This window comes from Cladophialophora psammophila, assembly GCF_000585535.1.
Source record: "Cladophialophora psammophila CBS 110553 chromosome Unknown aczJe-supercont1.3, whole genome shotgun sequence".
NCBI classification, from domain to species: Eukaryota; Fungi; Ascomycota; class Eurotiomycetes; order Chaetothyriales; family Herpotrichiellaceae; genus Cladophialophora; species Cladophialophora psammophila.
Window position 1 is genome coordinate 1448534 of NW_006912924.1, and position 14952 is coordinate 1463485.

The 14952-nt window shown below is 54.4% G+C and overlaps 7 protein-coding genes across 7 annotated transcripts; 5 read left to right on the forward strand and 2 right to left on the reverse strand.

The window, feature by feature from the left end:
- Positions 1 to 481: 481 nt before the first annotated feature.
- A1O5_02705 (uncharacterized protein) lies at positions 482 to 1441 on the forward strand (the record flags this gene model as incomplete). The annotated part of the gene is made up of 1 exon (XM_007743319.1): positions 482 to 1441. The coding sequence occupies one exon, from the start codon at positions 482 to 484 to the stop codon at positions 1439 to 1441; it is 960 nt and encodes a 319-aa protein (XP_007741509.1).
- Positions 1442 to 1682: 241 nt separating this feature from the next.
- Positions 1683 to 2936, forward strand: A1O5_02706 (uncharacterized protein; the record flags this gene model as incomplete). Its single annotated transcript, XM_007743320.1, has 1 exon — positions 1683 to 2936. The coding sequence occupies one exon, from the start codon at positions 1683 to 1685 to the stop codon at positions 2934 to 2936; it is 1254 nt and encodes a 417-aa protein (XP_007741510.1).
- A 497-nt stretch (positions 2937 to 3433) lies between these two features.
- Positions 3434 to 5971, forward strand: A1O5_02707 (uncharacterized protein; the record flags this gene model as incomplete). The annotated part of the gene is made up of 4 exons (XM_007743321.1): positions 3434 to 4103; positions 4180 to 5312; positions 5422 to 5610; positions 5855 to 5971. 4 exons carry the CDS (start codon positions 3434 to 3436, stop codon positions 5969 to 5971), a joined length of 2109 nt encoding a protein of 702 aa, XP_007741511.1.
- Positions 5972 to 6198: 227 nt separating this feature from the next.
- A1O5_02708 (uncharacterized protein) lies at positions 6199 to 7267 on the reverse strand (the record flags this gene model as incomplete). The annotated part of the gene is made up of 2 exons (XM_007743322.1): positions 6199 to 6817; positions 6948 to 7267. The coding sequence occupies 2 exons, from the start codon at positions 7265 to 7267 to the stop codon at positions 6199 to 6201; spliced, it is 939 nt and encodes a 312-aa protein (XP_007741512.1).
- Positions 7268 to 8488: 1221 nt separating this feature from the next.
- A1O5_02709 (MFS transporter, AGZA family, xanthine/uracil permease) lies at positions 8489 to 10451 on the forward strand (the record flags this gene model as incomplete). The annotated part of the gene is made up of 3 exons (XM_007743323.1): positions 8489 to 9338; positions 9435 to 9915; positions 10001 to 10451. The coding sequence occupies 3 exons, from the start codon at positions 8489 to 8491 to the stop codon at positions 10449 to 10451; spliced, it is 1782 nt and encodes a 593-aa protein (XP_007741513.1).
- A 717-nt stretch (positions 10452 to 11168) lies between these two features.
- On the reverse strand, positions 11169 to 12692 carry A1O5_02710 (uncharacterized protein; the record flags this gene model as incomplete). The annotated part of the gene is made up of 1 exon (XM_007743324.1): positions 11169 to 12692. One exon carries the CDS (start codon positions 12690 to 12692, stop codon positions 11169 to 11171), a length of 1524 nt encoding a protein of 507 aa, XP_007741514.1.
- Positions 12693 to 13821: 1129 nt separating this feature from the next.
- On the forward strand, positions 13822 to 14946 carry A1O5_02711 (uncharacterized protein; the record flags this gene model as incomplete). The annotated part of the gene is made up of 1 exon (XM_007743325.1): positions 13822 to 14946. The coding sequence occupies one exon, from the start codon at positions 13822 to 13824 to the stop codon at positions 14944 to 14946; it is 1125 nt and encodes a 374-aa protein (XP_007741515.1).
- Positions 14947 to 14952: the final 6 nt, after the last annotated feature.

The window sequence follows — 14952 nt, forward strand, 5'->3', positions numbered from 1 at the left end:
GTACTCCAAGTTCATACCGCTGCTCAAACAAGGCAAGCTCCTGGCTCAAACTGGGATGCTATGCTTGCATTCGACAATTCCCAAGACGGCACTTGAACTTATAATGCTGCCTAATGGGCTATCTGAAGGCACATCTCAGCCATCCCCGCATATAACAGGACAAGTCGACCAAAGATTGGTGAACTACATACGAGTGTCGGAAAATCCCCACGATCGGTCCACCATGGATCGGGGCATGGACGGCGAGACGGGCAAGCGAGGGGACCACGCTGCAGGACGCCTTGAGTTCTAACAGCCTCTACTACCCTTGAAGCTATATTTAACTATGCAAGGTCGCCAGTACCGACAAAAATATAAAGAGTAAAACTCGGCTGCTCAGGCCCGGTGAGTCTTTCGTGAGTTTCCCTCCCCAAAACCTTAGCAGAAGCCGACAGGTTATTCCATTTTCCTCTGTGAACTCAACCAGAGCCTCCCGATCGGTATGAAGCGGTTTTCTTTGTCGCTGTCGAATGGCGCACAGCTTTCAGGGATTGTGTCGGTGCCCCCCAGAATCTCAACAACCCCTCACTATCAACCCTTGATTGTTGGGATACATGGTGGTACATATTTTTCAAGATACTTCGACGCTGGTACGACCAACTCGGCCGTAAGGTTAGCAGAAACACTCGGAGTGCCTTTTGTGTCAATTGACCGCCCGGGCTACAAAGACAGCACAGCACTCCCGCCGGTCCCGGAAGGATCAACATTCCTGCAGGAGGAAGGCAAGTACCTTCACGGCTACATTCTCCCTAAGATATGGCAAGAATTCGGCGCTAGCTCTGGGGCAACTACCATCGTCATCCTGGCGCACTCCCTGGGATCCCCCAGCTCCATTGTGGCCTCTGCTCTCCATGCAAGGGAAGCTCAACCCCAGTACCCCTGTGGCGGACTGATCATGTCCGGCTGGGGCACGGCTCACGGCCGTCCCAGCGAAAGCGCAAGAGACATCGTTGCGAACGGAGTGGTCGACGGACGGATCGCTTGGCCGCTCGAGATGAAAGATGGGCCCATGTTCGGCGACCCCAAACTGGGGAGAGTGTCCCCTGAGATTCTTGGAATGGGAGCCGAGTTGAACACGTCCATGTCCCTAGGCGAGTTTGAAGACGGGTCGTTCCACTGGATAGATTATTGGTTAACTTATGCAAAGGAGGTGAAAGTTCCGATCATGTATGGAATGGGTGAACATGATGTATTGTGGAAGGCGACAAGGGAGACTGTCCAGGACTTTGCTCGGGAGTTTACAGGGAGCCCGAGGGTAGAGAGCGGAGTAGTGCTTGGGGCACCGCATTGTATCGAGTTGAGCTACTGGGGACCAGGCTGGGTTGCAAGATGTTTGGGATTTGCAGCCGAGTGTGCTGCTGCTGAGGGAGTGAGTCGTCGAGTAGCAGCAGGACAAGCATAGATTGCCCTGGGAGAGAGAAAGAGCCCTCTGGTGGTTGGAGGAGTATACCACTACTAGTATGTGGGTGGGTAGGTGCCTATATGTGTGTATCACAAGTACTAAGTTAGTACATACCCGACCCTGATTAGTGTGCCGTGGCCCCCCCCAACCACATACTCGTTGACGCTTAGAGCTTCAAAGGCTACCCAAACCATGTCGCAACATCTCTCGCCACAAAGACCTCACGACATTTCCCCCGACAATGGAAGACACAGAGATCAGAAGAGGCGACTTTGTCTACAAAGACACGCTCTTTGTAGACCTGGGCCCCAACAAGCGCCATGCGCGCGCCCCAACAGCAGACCTCAAGGACCTGTTACTGCCTAAGCGCGGCTCTGCACCAAAGGACCAGGTCGCCCACTGGTACGAGGCGCAGCTCCTTCACTATGGCCTCCCGCGCACCAAGGATAAAAACACCGCCAAAGTGCGACTGACCAATGCGCTCTCGGCCAAGACGCTGCTCGTGCCCCAGGAGATCGTGAAGCTGGAGACGGAAATGAAAAAGGAGTTTGCCAGCGCGCTGAGGAAGGCAAAGACCGCAGCAACCAAGCCGCTGCAGGGCAAGGCCGCAGGGAAGGCTACGGCTACGGCTACGGCTACGGCTACGGTTACGGCTCAGGCTGCTAGAGCGAAGAAAGACGGCGGCGGCAGCTCGAGAACCACCATTCAGCTTGAGATCGACGGCATGAAGGTCAAGATTGATCGTGATGTACTCGATGCGGCAAAGAAGTCGGCCAAGTCCAAAGAAGCCTCTTCCAAAAAGCCCAAAGGCGCCAAAGCATCCTCCTCCTCTTCCACCCCCAAACCCGCAGCTACGCCCAAGTCTCCTGCAAAGCCAAAGGCCACGCCCTCCGCGCTGCGAAAGCCGCAGACCGCCAGACGCAGCCAGCCTTTCCCGCGCAGTAACACCAGCACGCGCCCTGTCTCAGATCCTCCGCAACACGTCTGCGACCACACGCCCGTCTCCCTTCACCATGACGTCGAAATGGACGACGCCCCTCCGGCGTATGAATCACTGGGGTTTGACGAGCCCTCTACCAACCCTGGCGTCGTCCAAATCTCGGGTACCTACTTCATCCCCCGAAAGCCCGTTTTTCCCTTCGACCTCAGGCTCCAAATCGACCACAGACAGCAGAAGCTCTGGGGTCGCTTCAATGTGGGTTCCAAAATCGGGGTTCTCCACGCGGACGACACCTCTCGCATCACCACAGGTGGTACAATCTCATTTGGGTGGAGGTCGGAGGATGACAACGACGGCAATATGAAATTTGGGCGCGGTTGTGATGGATCCATGGAATTCGACGGAGAGGGGTGGGTGAATGGGCACTTTCGGATGTTGATGGATGGAGAAGATGTTGACTTTCAAGCACAGTGGATGGATGAAGACGGGCTGGACGTCACGGAGATGAAACATCTCTGGGATGAGTTTCCCCGGAAGGCTTACGGAAGACATTGAAGCCGTCTACCCAGTGCCCATGATCTGGGGGCTTCAGGACTTGTAGCTGACGGGGTTGGCGGTTTGTTTACTAGAGGGATCATCTTGGGGACATGGACATTGTTGGATACCCTTGGGCGGGATTTTGTTATAGCAGGCTAGCCCATGTCTCTCATGGACAACAATACATTCATCTCATGAATCCATGTGCTTTTGCTTTTTACGGGAGACTCCAATCCTTCACTACTCCCTTGGCTAGCTGTAGGGTGGCAGGGTCTAATCGCAAGCGACGGTGATTCTTGATCGAATCAGGAGCGCGCCGGTGACAGGGGTTTCACGCACTTGGTCCTCGTACAGTCGAGGTCCTACAAGTAGACTCTAGGTCCCCATCAAGCCACCTACTCCGCGCCAGCCTCGTTGGCGCTGAAAACGAGGAGCAAAAGGAAAAACGCTCAGGAAGATGCCAGTAATATCTTGAGCCGTCTCTGAAACAAGAAAGGCCAGCTTGAAACCCGTAAATGGCTTCGAGAAGATCTTCAACCCTTTCGACAAGGTCCGTCAAACAAAGGAAATACTCGACAGATCGACACCAAAGGGGCGCCGAGCTCTCGATCCGCATAGAAGAGGGCCGATCACTGCGGCCGCCACTGGTCAAGGAAGAAGACATCTCGACGTTGTTCGCGCAGGATTTCTTCTCCAAGCCGCCGCTTTCCAAGAACGTTGCGGCCTCGTTGACCCATGCCGACACCTTCTCGTGTCCGCTGGACATCCACCCAGGCCAGCGTGTCAGGGGGTTCTCGGACGCCTTCGACGACGCCGACAAACACAGCGTCGTCGAGGACTCCCTCGAATTCAAGAACCCCTTTCCCGAACCGAATCCGCAGCAGCAACTCGAGATCGAGCAGCGCGCCGCCGTCTTCAGACGTGTCAACACCGATATCAATGCCGAAGAGGCGCAGATCCGCATCACGCGCTCAGCGTCCGACGCCAGAGGCCGCGGCGGCAGCAATCGCCCCATTGACCGTGTCAGGAGATGGCTCGGGATCAAGACTGTCATCAAGCCCGGGGCATACAGCGGCCTCAAGTATGCGGCCGGTCTGGCGACGACGCATGCGACGGCCATCCTCTCCCAGAAACCGGCTCCGCTGTTCAAACGGAGAGCTCTCTATGTCTTGGAATACGACGTAGGTAAGTAAAGATCCATTGAGCTAGGCAACTCGACGCCATATTTTCTCTTCCTCATTCCTAACCCTACTATCAAAAGACGATCAAGGTGTCTTGCTTTGCGCGCCTCCAAAGCTATGCGAAAGCGTGTCCAGCCTCCGAAAGCACTTGGAAGAGGACGACCAGCCTGGTTCCGTGCTCCGGTTAATTTACGTCTGCAACAATGAGGAAGCAGTCAACTATCTGAGCAATGCGTTCGGCATCAGCGGCTCCAGCACCGAGACGGGCGAGCGAAGCTTTCGTGACTGGATGCAAGATGACCGCGATACGCGGCGGGCGTCACACAAGGCCATTCGATGGCGACCAGCGTTCGATATCGCTCGAGGAGTCATCTGCACAGCATTCGGGCTGGATTTTGGATCCCTGGTGGTGCCTCGTCAGGGAACTCCTCCTCCTCCTCCTCATCATCAACAGCACAGTCAGCCTTCGCAAACTACCACGGCCTCTCTCTACCGCCAGCGTATCTCAGTCTACATGCAACGAGCCTCGTCGCAAGCTCTGCCCGGTCCAAGAGTCACGCGCTTCAACTCCGGTTCACGCCACCTGCACGACATGGCCAAGCGCGACACCATTATCATTTGTGAATATTCCTCCGGCGAGGCCGGCGAGATCGTTAGCGCCAATGTCCTGCTGGGTCTGAACCCGGGTCCCTTTCCGACTCCTCGCTCCGGCGATGGCGAGGAGGCGAAGCCAATTTTGGACCGAAATGTGTGTGCGTCGACGCCCACGCTCCAAGCCGTCCTCTCGCACATCTTCGACGGCCTGTATCAGCTCTGGCGCGACCAGATCGCGCTGATCCACGAACCGCACGCATCGCTGGAAGACCACATCTACGCCCACCCGTCGGATTCCTCCCGAGCCCGCGACGTCTGGGCCATGTCGCAGCGGCTGCACAACATGCTGAAGCTGGTGAACCGGCATTCCAAGGTTATCGAGGCCGTGCAGGACGACTTTGCCGTCTTTGCAGAGATGGAGAGACATTATCCAGACGGCGGCGGCCGCGGAGCCGAAAGGAAAGACGGGGAACCCGGTAGTGGACGCGATGGCAGAAGGGCCAGTGGCGGTACCCGTAGCAGCTGTACTTGGTTGACGCCGCTGCTGGACGACTTCGAGATTCTGGCTGAGAATATCGGGACGGATTATCTGGAGCCGCTGGAACATATGATTGACCTGGTACGGCACTCCTCCTTTCCTCTCTCTCTCTTTGCCCCCCTTTCTCTCCATACGTACATTACCAGCCACGGCGCGCTCGAACCAGGAGGGATTGATTTGACTGTTGCAGATGTACAAGTCCGTCACAATCCGGGACTCGAAGCAATCGCTCGAACTCAACGCCAGCCTGTGGCGGCTGAGCTGGATCACCTTCATCTTCCTGCCGCTGACCTTCCTGGTGGGTGCGTTCGGCATGAATGTCGACGCGTTCCGCCAGTATCCCAGCTTGAAGTGGTATTTCGTCGCTGCTGTGCCTCTGGTAATGTTGCTCCCTTGTCTTACCTTACCCTATCTCACCTCCTTACCTCCTTTACCTGCCCTTCCCTACCTACTCGCCTTTCCTCCCTCCTTTCCCACATATTCCCCCTCCAACGCCCAACGACGCCATCCCTCAACTTTCACAGACACGTTCAACTCCCGGTAACTCAATTGAAGGCGCGAAACAAGTGCCGAGCATTTGCATTCCCTCGCTAACATCTGGGGTTTCCCTTACGCTGCCATAGATGCTGGCCGTCTTCTTCCTCTGGTTCGCCATGCGCCGCTTCGGGCCGGGCCGCCACAGCTCCGGCCTCCTCGATGTGGCTGTCCTGGGCGCTGGGATGGAGATTCGCTCGTTGTAGCGTTTGTATTAATGTACTGGTATGTATGTCTGTACGTATGGGCCTTGAAGAGGGGAAACTTGTCAAAACCTAGGATGGATGGATGGATGGATGGATGGATGGACGGACGGCAACGACATGATAGTACGATACCATATGATATGATATGATGTGATATGAGATCGACGGATTTGGGTGGCTTGTATCCTTTCGCTTTGTTTAGGAGGCTGGTCTGGGAGCGACATGAATCATGTGTTTCTGAGGCTATTTCGGGTCCCACGTCTCGCAGCAAATTTATCCAATGCTATCTTCGCTTCGTCCATTGCCGCTAACACAGGCTGCATGGTTGCCGTATTGTTCTGCATGCTGAGAAGATGATTCCGCAATTGAGAGAGCAGAGAATTCAGTTCAGGGTCGACTCCTGAATCGGGACTGAGAGTAGGCGATGGGGAGGTCTTTGACCGCGGCATGGTGGAAACCTTCCTAGGCGCAGGGCATATCCCTGCAATGTTATTGACGCGCTCAATCTCCTCTCTCGCCTCCTCAGCTTTGGCGCCGTCTTCACTTTCTTCTTCCTTGTGCAAGTCCCTGGCCAAAGGATGTAGGCCCCTCTCCTTCTTCCTCCTCAACGCCTCACTCCCCTTGAATCCGTCCTCCAGCATTTTCAGCTGAGCGCGGTCCCTCTTCAGAGCGAGTTTCTCCCGATTGATCTGCCGGCGGAGAAGGTGTTGCGTTTGGAGGTTTGTCGTTAATTGGGATTGGAGAGTGGTGATGCGGGCGAGAGTCGCAGAAAGATCGAACGGCGAATCATCGACTGTGGTTGTGTTTGTATGTGGGAATGGCATTCGAGGTAGGCGAGCGAGGAGTCTGGAGTGTAGATGAGGGTTAGGCGGGGGCATCGCGGGTGGAAGAGAAGACGATATGGGAGGAGATGAAGGGAGGGAAAGGAAAGGGAAACTGGGTCTGGTACGAGGCACAGATGCATCGGCAAGCATACTTATCAGCAACCTCTTCCACCGCCTTCTCGTATTCTTCCTCCCTGATACTGGCGGCCGTGGCCTTCTTTCGCTGCACTTTCGCGCTGTTGCGCGACTTGCCAATTGGTGGGATCCTGCCATTTCCACCGGCACCAGATCTCTTCGCCTTTAGATTCATGAGAATCTGCCTGACCTTCTCCTGCGACGAAGCGGGCAAAGGCCTCCATTTCTTGCGGATTGCGGATTGTGATATTTGTCTTACCCGCGGTTCAAGGGTTGCCCATCTTTGGTTGGTGTTTAATGAGGTGGATGAAGATGCAGAATGCTTTGATGCAGCCATGATTTCTTCGGCCGAGCAGCGAGTGCAGCGCGTTGAGGTACAATCTGTGCGAGGACACAAAGGACGAGAGCTTTCAAGGGCGCAAGGCTTGAAGTACGCGGTGCAGTGAATCGGAATCCACCATCGTGTTGATGCCTCAGATTAATTAGGTCTAGCGTCCTGAGACACTAACCCTGAAATGGTTAGACGCAAATGTACACAACTGTGCGAACTATGCACTATTATTACGCTTGATACACTGGCGAGGGAGCCTTGGGTTCCCAACGGCATCAGCAGTTCACCATTGCAAAGTCTCGCAACTCTCTACATGAACCTCTTATGTACAAGCCGATATGCGTCGTTCGGCATCAGATTAGACCACGTCAATTCATCTTGTCGTTAGAGATTGATAAAGACTTGTGGAGTCTGGCTTCCTCAATGCATGTTTGGCCACCTTGACAGCCACAAGCTTCCTCGGCAGCGTGGATCTGTCCGCTGGGTTTTCTCTCAGTTTGAACTCCAATCCAATCTCCAGGTGCCCGGATCAAGCACTAGGAATAGCTAGTCTTCTCTGCAAGCTATTGCAGATATTTGACAATGCCAGAAAGGATACAGGTAGGTACCGAACGCCCGTTACCCTACTCTTCTCAGGTCAGTTTGGGAGGTGGACGAAGCTTGAACAGCGGGAACCCAAGATTGGGACGTTATTGTCGTATCAATTTAGGTGATCGCCTCGTCCCGATGCAATTCGAACCCTGGACCGGAGACTTCGGCATGGATCTCTCGCGAGAAGCAACCCGGCATGAGTCTGGGGGACATTGAGAAGAACCAGTCCATCGCCGCTCTCCGATACGATAAAAAGCAACTGACCAACGGACCGGGGAGTTCATATCATGGGCCAAGCATCTGAAGAGCCTTCTGGTGCCCTCGCCAAGGGAGGCCAAGACGAACGATCGAGATATTGGGTCAAGCGGAACCCGCCTTTTGCCTTGGCTATACTCGCCTCCGCCCACTGACGGCTTCCGCTCGGGTCTCGATTCCAATTATCGCAGCCCATACACGAGACCTTTATCTCTAGAACTCATCTTTAGCTCGGCCATTCAGCATCGATGATTCCGAGAGAGCTACATCTGTCACTTTTTCATATATTTGCGATGAACCACTCGTTCACGGGTCTGTTACTTTTCTATTCGGACCTCTTGTTCTGTCTCCCGGTTACAGCCTCTCAGCTCGGCCACCATCATGGGTATCAACGAGATGATTCACAAAGCCAACATGGCGGTCGCTCGCTCATTCGTGGGCAGACGCTTCCGCCTTGACGGCTCCGGTCACCCCAAAGAACGGAAAGGCTCCTACTTTTTCACCGAAATCCGTGCTGGACTGGCAACCTTCTTCGCCATGGCATACATCATTTCCGTCAACGCCACTATTGTTTCGCAGTCCGGCGGTACGTGCGTCTGCCCGCCGGATAGTCCCGATCTATGCGACAGCGACCCGGCCTACATGATATGCGTGGCCGAAGTCCAACGAGATTTGGTCACAGCCACCGCTGCGATTTCCGCCCTCACCACATTCTGCATGGGCCTGTTTGCAAACATGCCGATAGCTTTAGCGCCTGGAATGGGTTTGAACGCCTACTTCGCATACACTGTGGTCGGATATCACGGATCTGGCCTTGTGCCTTACCAAGTTGCCGTTACAGCCGTTTTTGTCGAAGGATTTGTGTTTGTCGGTCTCACCATCCTTGGACTTCGGCAGTGGCTTGCTCGGGCCATTCCAGCGTCTATCAAGCTTGCCACCGGAGTCGGCATTGGGTTATATCTGACTTTGATTGGCTTGACATACAGCGCGGGCATTGGAGCCGTTACGGGCGCGCAGGCTACTCCTCTCGAATTAGCCGGCTGCAAGCCGGAGTACATTGACGAGACTGGTGTTTGTCCGGCAGCGTACAAAATGCGCAACCCAACAATGTGGATCGGTATTTTCTGCGGTGGATTCTTCACGGTTTTGCTCATGCTCTTCCGTGTCAAGGGCGCCATCATCTTTGGGATCTTGCTAGTCAGCATCATTTCGTGGCCTCGAGGGACCGAAGGTAAGTCGTCCATGACCAGTAACATTGCTGAATGGCGATGCGCTTCCCGATTTCTCCACTGGGGGAATGTGTTCGGAGCTGACAGGAGGTTATTAGTGACATACTTCCCATACACCGATTTAGGCGACAGCATGTTTGACTTCTTCAAGCAAGTCGTTACGTTCCACCCGATTCAGAGAATCCTCACCGTCCAGGAATGGGACATATCGGGCTACGGCGGGCAATTCGGACTGGCATTTATAACTTTTCTATATGTCGACATTCTCGATTGCACTGGCACCCTCTACTCCATGGCGCGCTTTTGCGGCGCCATCGATGAGAAGACGCAGGACTTTGAAGGTTCGGCTGTGGCTTATCTGGTCGATGCTTTTGGTATCTCGATTGGTGCTTTGTTCGGCACACCTCCAGTCACGGCCTACATCGAATCGGGCGCCGGTATCTCTGAAGGTGGCGCAACAGGTCTCACTGCCATGACGACGGGGCTCTGCTTCTTCATCTCCATCTTCTTCGCGCCCATCTTCGCGTCGATCCCGCCGTACGCCACCGGATGCGTGCTCATTATTGTCGGGTCACTCATGTAAGTCTTTTCCACAGCCCCATCCCACGTCTCTCCGACAGTATTGAAGCTAACAGCTGTCCTCTCTCTCTCTCTCTCTCTCCAGGGCCAAAGCAGCAGCCGACATCAACTGGCGCTACATCGGCGATGCAATCCCAGCCTTCTTAACCATTGCCATTATGCCCTTCACTTACTCCATCGCCTACGGCCTCATCGCCGGCATCATAAGCTACATCGTCCTGAACACCATTGTGTGGCTTGTCGAGAAGATCTCCGGCAACCGCATCAAACCCGCCGACAAGGAGTATAAGGACTACTGGACCTACAAGATCGAAGGCGGACTGCTGCCTCCTTGGCTCGTCAGGGCGGCCAAAGGGAAGAAGGACTTCTGGAGACCGTACGACGATGTCGAGCACAATAACAGTGATGGGCCTGCGGGGATGACTTTGGAGGGGCAGGAAGAGCACGTTGTAACCGGAGGGAAGACGGCCGAGGCGCAGAATAATAATGTCAGGGATGCAAGCTCGAGCGACGACGGGGAGAAGGTCAAGGTGTAATTTCCGAGAACAGACAAGCCTCCTCTGTGTTGCACTACTTCTCCAAACGAACACAATATCCGCCAGGTGTTTGGAAGCCCTTGCGAGTTCTCCTGGGCAATGGCTAGTCGAAGGCGAAAAAGAACGTATCCGGATGTTGTAGGTCGTTGGAAGTTGCCTTACCGTCTCTCTCTCTCTCTCTCTCTCTCTCTCTCTCTTTTAGATGGATTCTAGAAGTATAGAATGCTCGGTACACTCTCAAACACCCAATCAGGAGTCCCCTCTGGTGTGCAACTGCCAACATGGCCATTCGGGATTCGGGCAATGTCCGTCGAGATGGATTATGGATTTATCGAGACGAGATCCCGGCAGTTATTGATGCTGAGTTTACCCCAAAGGCTTCGACAAGGCAACTCCGAAGGAACTCCCAGAAGAATGCCCTCGCAGTATATCGCCAAAACGTCGGTATTGTGGGCCGTCCATGCTGGCGTGACTGAACCACAATCCATGCCCGAGACTGCAACGCACGACCAGCCTCCGAGCAAAGCGGCGGCAAACTTGTTCCCCACGAAGACGTGTATTACCCGTTCTGCTTCATTCTGCTTCAGGACGATGGCTAATAGCTAGCTCACAGTCTGGGAAAGGGAGGGATTCCTTTCACGCAGCGGAAGCAGGAGCCCCTGCAACTTGCAGATGGCCAATAGTTGACCATCCGGCAAAGGTCCGTGTGAGCCCGGGTCAATAGGTGTAGTGAAAGTTCGACACCCCCTCGATCAGACTTCCCTTCCTCTTAGCTTTGCGATTCGCGATGCAGAACCACATTGTACAAGCCGCAACCAGGATGATCATCAAAATATGACTCCCAATGCTCACCCATATCGCCGTCAAATATCGTGGAGCCTCTGGTTGGCGGACGATGTAACTGCCAGCTATGCCTCCCAAACCGTTGCAGGCAGAAATGGCTGCCGCCACCGTGGCGCGCTTCCACTGACCGACTATGTTGTTGGCTTGATAAGCATTAAGCGCAGCCCAGTTACTAATGTAGGCTCCTGTGGCCAGAAACGTGCCGATATATCTCACCGTTACTTGACTGCTGAAACCTAACATGCAGAACCCCACGATTAGGCAAGTTGCATTGAAAATGATGACCGGTGCTCGAACCCTGTACTTGTCTCCAAGGAAGGAAGAAAGCAAAACGGGAATGACCGCATAGTAGTATGGAGGGGATGACAATAGAATTGCCTTGTTGGAGTTGAAACCCATGCCACTCTGCAGTATGATTGGCAAGAAGTACGAGAGCGCTGTGGATACCAAGTTGAGTAAGAAGAACAACACACAAAAGGCGTATAGCTTCGGGTCGAGAAAATGTACCCAAATAGCAGACAGGCTGAATGGCTCGGGTTTCCCGGCATCGTGCCGGTCTTCGTTGATTCGAGAAATTGCAAGGCTCTTCTCATCCTCCGTGAGGAAATAGAACGAGTTCTCGCATTGGTCCGGAAAGTCGATCATCCAAAAGTAGGTGATCACCCCGAGAAAGACAGTGACCGAGCCTTGAACAAGATACATCCATTGCCAGCCCCGAAGGCCATTTCGATGGTCGAGGTGATTCAAACCGAAGTTGACGATAGAGCCGGTGGCGAGGATGATGATTTCCCCAGACTGCAACAGAGCGAATCGGAGCTGCTGTTCATGACGAGTATACCAGGTTGAAATAAGGTAGGTTAACCCTGGATAGATACCGGCCATGGAGATTCCGAGGAGGACTCTGAGGGCTATCATCTGTTGCCAGTTGGTTATAGCGGCCGTGCACATGGTGATAATACCAAAGGCACAAGTGATTGCCGAGAAGAATAATCGGGGCCCGATGAATCGTAACAAGACGGTCGCCGGAAGTTGGAAGGCGACGGAGGCGACGGTGAAGATGAAGATTGAGACAGAATAGCGGTCTCGGACCAGGTTGAGGTCAGAGAGCATGCTGGTGACGGCTGCCGAAGAGATGATGCCACTGTCGAGTAGATTCAGACTGCAGAGAATACCAGCAATGGTGCAGAGCCGCAGGTCAACTTTGCGGCGGAGGCGAGCCTCTGCCCGGGTTCGAGTTGGGTCATGTTGCCGCTCCTCCCGGTGGACTGCTGCTGTACGTGGCTCTCCATCTGGATCCCTTTCTGGAAGCCCTGCGTCAGAGGGCGCAGTTATGTAGACAGGGCGCGATATCTCTAATTGATTTTCCACAATTTGTTTCTTCCCAGCGACGAGAGCCATGAGTGCTGGGGATCTCTCGAGGAAGAGATTGGCTTTTCAGGAAGAGTCAAAGGTTGAAGCTGCGCAGAGCTGTAGAGGGGGAATACGTTGTGCGGCGAGACGATCAATTCCATATCTTTCTCCGTGCGACGGAGATGGTGCGGGGAAAATGTGGGAGGGAGCGGTAATCAGGCATGAGTACATAGGACGGCCACCGGCTGCGGTCGCTATATGAGGACCCTATCCTAGCGAGATGCCCTCTGAGTGCAAATTATGGACGGTGGTGAGCACGTGCATAACTTCCCTTGGTGGTCAATTCTCCAACCCGAGATGCTTGAGGCTCAGATCTGTGAGGTTGGTAGCGCCGCTAGCACGCGAATCTGAGCATGTGAAAGAGCAGGAGTTCCAGCCATTGCCCCCCTTGAGGACTCGACGGTCGATTTGGTAGCTCACGAGTGAATGGGACAGGTTCAGGAGGAGTTTCCCTGCGGCGGAGCTGGCATTGACGCTCGAGTAGCATGGCATAGGTCAGTGAGTTTGAAGAAGATGGATGGCCAGGATGGCACATGCAACGAAATAGCTGAGCGGGCCGTGTGGAGATGGGCGTTCAGCCTCGCAAGCCTCCGGTGCACGTGGGTTGCAGCCTGATGGATTCTGGCCAATCACAATCACGCTAACTCCCGGCCGGGCGAATGGAAAATGCAACGCTTGGATGCTTGTTGTTCCTTGGATCGTCCGTCTCGCCCGTCTCGCCGTGTGTCCAGCAGCCTCGATTTCCTGATCCAGACCAAACCAGACCAAAGCCACAACCTCTGACAGCCTATTATGCCCGTACTACCGCCTCCTGCGCCCTACCGCCTCGCCGCCGGTGGCTCGTCCATACCCGAGTCCATGTAGATGATCTCCCTCGGCCATCGATGCTTTCCGGATTTCCATCGTGTCTCCCCAAACACACTCAACACCTTGCATTCTGTTGTCCCCATTGTTTGTCCCTTTTGCTCAAGCTGCCGTGTTCAAACACTGACTGCCACTGCCGCAGCCACACAACCCCCCGTCTTTGGTACAGGGCGAACCAACCCTCATCTCTGACCCGACCCTCCTCTGTGCACAGATGACCATCCTCTCAAGCTGAACAGGTCCAGGAATAAGCATGGTTGAGCTGATCCCTCCTCCTGACCCTCTCTCTTTGCTCCCTCCCTTGCTGGCATGTCTACCTACCTCCTTCGCGTCTCCCCGACCTCCGCCCGCGCTGCTACCTTTGCTGTCTCCCATACTACGACAGCGGTTACAAATACACACCTCGACTTCCTCGCGCGACAACTGGGCTGCGCTGTTGTGCTGGGATGCAAAGAAAGGCGAAGTGCTGAGGGACAAGATCGAAGGCACTGTGTTCGAGCCTCACCCGGCTTCCGGTGAGATCGAGGTTGGCGAAACACACCCGATCACATACAAGAGATTTGACGAAGAAACACTACGGGCACAAATCCCTCTGATCGACTGGCCATTTACCACTTTGTATGTGTGGTGCACCGGCAGTGAAGAGGGAAATTCCTGGAAGCTTGCAGAATTATTGCCGTTTGACCAAGCCCTTCAGAAAGACCCCTCATGGTCGACCTCTGTTGCAGCAGCAAACGAGAGCTCCAAGGAGAGACTGGTGAACGAAGCTCTGCAGGAAGCCGACGACGCTGCAAACGCGAGGGGTCAGAGAAATCTCTCGGTTCCTCCCCCAAACGAAGATGACTACTGGGCCATGTATGACCACACACCTAGCAGGACACCTGCTCGGAAAGAATCGGTCCACCCTCCGCAAGGACCTTCTGAAGAAGATTATTACGCTCGATATGGAAGTGTCCAACCTGCCATGGATAACCATGACCCCGACGAGGAGATGGAAGGCATTCAAGAACCTCGTCTGAATGGGCATGCGCTGCAGCAGATGCTGTCGGGACACCAGCAACCACATACAGAACCGGAGCCGCCTCCATATCAAGGATCTTTCGCCGACCACCTTCTAAATGATGCAGACGACATAGAAGTGGAGGTCAACCATCCAGTGCCCTCGTCACCGTCGTCGAGGGGATCCGATGCGGTGGCTCGGCTGGAAGAGCATGCAGAGCGATATGGAGCCTCTGAAATCGGAATCAGGCAGCATATCAGTACCAGCATGAAAAGCATGTATCGGTTGGCCCGTAGTGCGGGCATCAACCGCGAGGAATTTGAGCGGATGATGCAAAGGGAATTGGAAACCCTGAGTCTTCTGGATCTGGATGAGTAAACCTCC